At 54.4% G+C, this 3,139-nt stretch overlaps 1 protein-coding gene across 1 annotated transcript in view; it reads right to left on the minus strand.

The window, feature by feature from the left end:
* Window positions 1–3,139, minus strand: part of PTPRE (protein tyrosine phosphatase receptor type E) — an 81,447-nt gene that overhangs the window by 25,548 nt on the left and 52,760 nt on the right. The window contains exon 6 of the mRNA XM_004700872.3: window positions 978–1,068. Coding sequence (XP_004700929.1) covers window positions 978–1,068 — 91 coding nt within the window. The remainder of the gene's footprint in view (window positions 1–977; window positions 1,069–3,139) is intronic.

Consider the following 3,139-nt stretch of genomic DNA (forward strand, 5'->3'; position numbering starts at 1 on the left):
TCTAGCGCCACCGCGTCCATTCTGACTCAGGGAGGCGCGGCAGCCCAATTCGCCGCCAGCAGGTTGATTCCGACTTGGAACAAAGCCACTGGGACTTCCCGAGGCTGTAAATCTTCAAAGGAGCGGACAGCCTCGTTTTCTCCCACAGAGTAACTTGTGGGTTCGACCCGCAGACCCCATGGTTAGCAGTCCAGTACATGATTCTATAGGCTCCTTAGGGACCCCGTCGAAACCCAAGCCACACTCCCTGTCACTGAGTCCATTCAAGCGACCCTACAGGACAGGGTAAAACTGCTCCTGCAGGTTTCCAAGGCTCTAAACACTCACGGGGCAGAAAGTCTTGTCTCTATCCCTTGGGGTGCCTGGTAGCTTTGAACCTCCCACCCTGCTGTTAGCAGCTCAATCTGTAGCCTACTCTGCCTACTCTGTAGTTAACAATGCAAACGCTCCTACTGAGTGAAGAGGGTTTCACGTTGAAAAGAGAAAATGCAGGCGACCCCCCAAAAAGACGAACAAGAAAACAGCCAAACAAGACCATCCCAGACCAAGAGTTACCACGGAGTCAATTCCCACCCCGAGCGACCCTGTGGGACAGCCCCGCCCCCCACCCCAAGGACAGACTGCCTCATCTTTCTCTCCTACGGAGGCCAGTGACTTCCAACTGCTGACCCTACAGGCTAGCAGTCACACTCTTCCCCTACTTCCCCACCAGAACCCCTGCCCTAGCACATGCTGCTGGGCCTGAACCCACAAGTCAGCTCTGCGTAGGGCACAAGGGGCACCCTCTCCCACCTCTGCTCACCCAGGCTGTAGGGTCAAGCTCCCCCCAAGAGTGCTGGCTGCCCAGGCTTCCAGGGTGAATGCTGAGCAATGACGTCCATGCCGGGGCCTGGCCCCCAAGGTCACCACACTCATTCAGTCCCAGCATGCTGCAAGGTTGGGCACCCCCCGGCCATGTAACAAAGCGAAACGCTTACTGGGCAGGATGTTGGGGTATCTGTTTTTCTCTCGGTTTTCTTCCTTATTGGCCAGTTCGAAGGTCCCCTGTATGTGTCCAGATGGCAATGACTGCAAGAGAAGGCAGTTAGCACAGACCTGGCCCCCCAAACTCTGCCCTGAGATCTGCTCCTAACTGGGGCGGGGACCCTGTCCCTCCCAGCTCTGTGTCTCTGAGGTCAACACACTTGTGGACAACGTGAGGCAGGGATGGCCTGATCATCTCACAAGATCCCTGGGCCCCTGGATCCTGGCCCAGAGATGTACAGCCAGACAGCACAGCCAGCAACCAGGCAGGGGTAGTGGTTAAGGTATGCAGGGCTAGAGACTGCTCAGGGTAGCTCTGTGACCTGCGATCCCTGGGTACTCAGGCCCCCTACCCCTTCCAAGATTCAGAACTTCTCCAGGTCAGACCCAGCCCGGGCCAGCCGGGTCCATGGATTTCGTCAAACAGGAGAGAGCGCGAGAGGGGGCCTTGCCAGCTGGGTGAGGGACGGGGCTGAGCATCAGGGATCCTCCCCAGCCTCTTGTGCCACCTATATCCTAACACTGACCTTGCCCACCTAACCCAAGGAGGCCTTACATGATGCAGGCTTGGCTGCTGAGGAAAGGCGGGTGATTCAAACGCATCCAGGTGTCACCAAAGATAGTGCCGACACTCTGGGTCCCAGGGTCACCGCCATGGAAACCCCAGAGCAGCTCCGCTATGCCCAGAGTCAGGGTCCCCTCAAAGGCATCTGTCTGGTTTGGCTTTGACTCAACCTCAACATTACCCTGCTGGGGTATTGGTTCCACATGGGGCTGCTAACAGCAAGGTCATAGTTCAAAACCACCGGCTGCTCCACAGGAGAGAGATGAGGCTTTCTACTCCTGTAAAGAGTGACAGTCTCAGAAACCCGCAGGGAACGCTCCACCCCACCCTGTAGGGCCACTAGGAGTCGGGATCGACTTGATGACAGGTTTAAAACAAACCAAAACAAAACATTTCATCTGCGGTGAATTCCAGAGCCTTCTTTCTGTTCTGTTCTGATCCCAGCAGGGGAAGTGAAAACAAGAAGTGTCCTCCCCTCTGGAGGGGAGCCTGTGGGGGTGCTGTAAGGTGGGGAGGAGGGGGAAATGGCCGGCAGGGCTGGGGTTGCCAGGATGGACCTGCCTCCGATGCCCTGTGCTCTGTGGCTACCTGGCTCGGAGGTGGAAGTGGGCAGGGCCCAACTCGGGCAGGGCGGCCTGGCCATCACATCCAGCACCCACCCACCTTTCAGCACACCAGTGGCCACTACTAATATGGGGGCTGTCTTCTACATCTCCCAAACTGCAAGCCCCAAGGACATGAAGACACCTGGGAGGGGCCAGCCTGACATGGTCACCCTGCAGGGCCTCTCCAGGGCCTTGACCGGAGTCACGGAGCATCAGCACTTGGAACTGACATGGACAAAGGCTGATGAAGTGTGTTGGTGGTTTGAAGGGAGAGTCTACCGGGAGGCCCGCAAATGGACAGGCAGCTGTGCAGGTCCACACTGGCCCCGCTAGCCTCTGAGGGATGCCCCCCTCGGCTGACACCCCTTGATGGGGTCAGAGGAGCCCATGTGGCATAGTGGGGTACTCCTTGGACTGCAATCTACAAGGCCAGCAGTTCAAAACTACAAGCTGCCCCTTAGGAGAGAGGTGAGGCTTTATGCTGTCATGAAGATATATATGCAGATACACATATGTACACATACTCATGCATGTATATATGCACACATGGTAATGTGTACATGTACACATTAATACACAGAGATACACATGTGTGTATGTACACAATACATGTATATATACATAAACACATGTATATATGCATACAAATTCACTCAGCTGTATACACATTCACATACACACAATATCCACTGACACGTGTGTGAACATATTTGTATAAATACATGCAGGTGTGTTTAACTACCTGTATACAAGTGGGTGTACACACGTGTACATATATTACGTGCACTCATATAGACATGTACAGACATATACATACGTCTATAAGCACACACATATAGAGAGATGTATAAATACAGAGATGTGCACACACTTGCCACATGTGTACGTGCTTTCTCTTCGACAGTGTCCTTGCCTACAGGTCCCTGGCACGGCTGCCTTTCTGAAG

The sequence above is a fragment of the Echinops telfairi genome, unplaced genomic scaffold, assembly GCF_000313985.2.
Source record: "Echinops telfairi isolate 266 unplaced genomic scaffold, ASM31398v2 ScPeMD7_70;HRSCAF=299, whole genome shotgun sequence".
Lineage (NCBI taxonomy): Eukaryota > Metazoa > Chordata > Mammalia > Afrosoricida > Tenrecidae > Echinops > Echinops telfairi.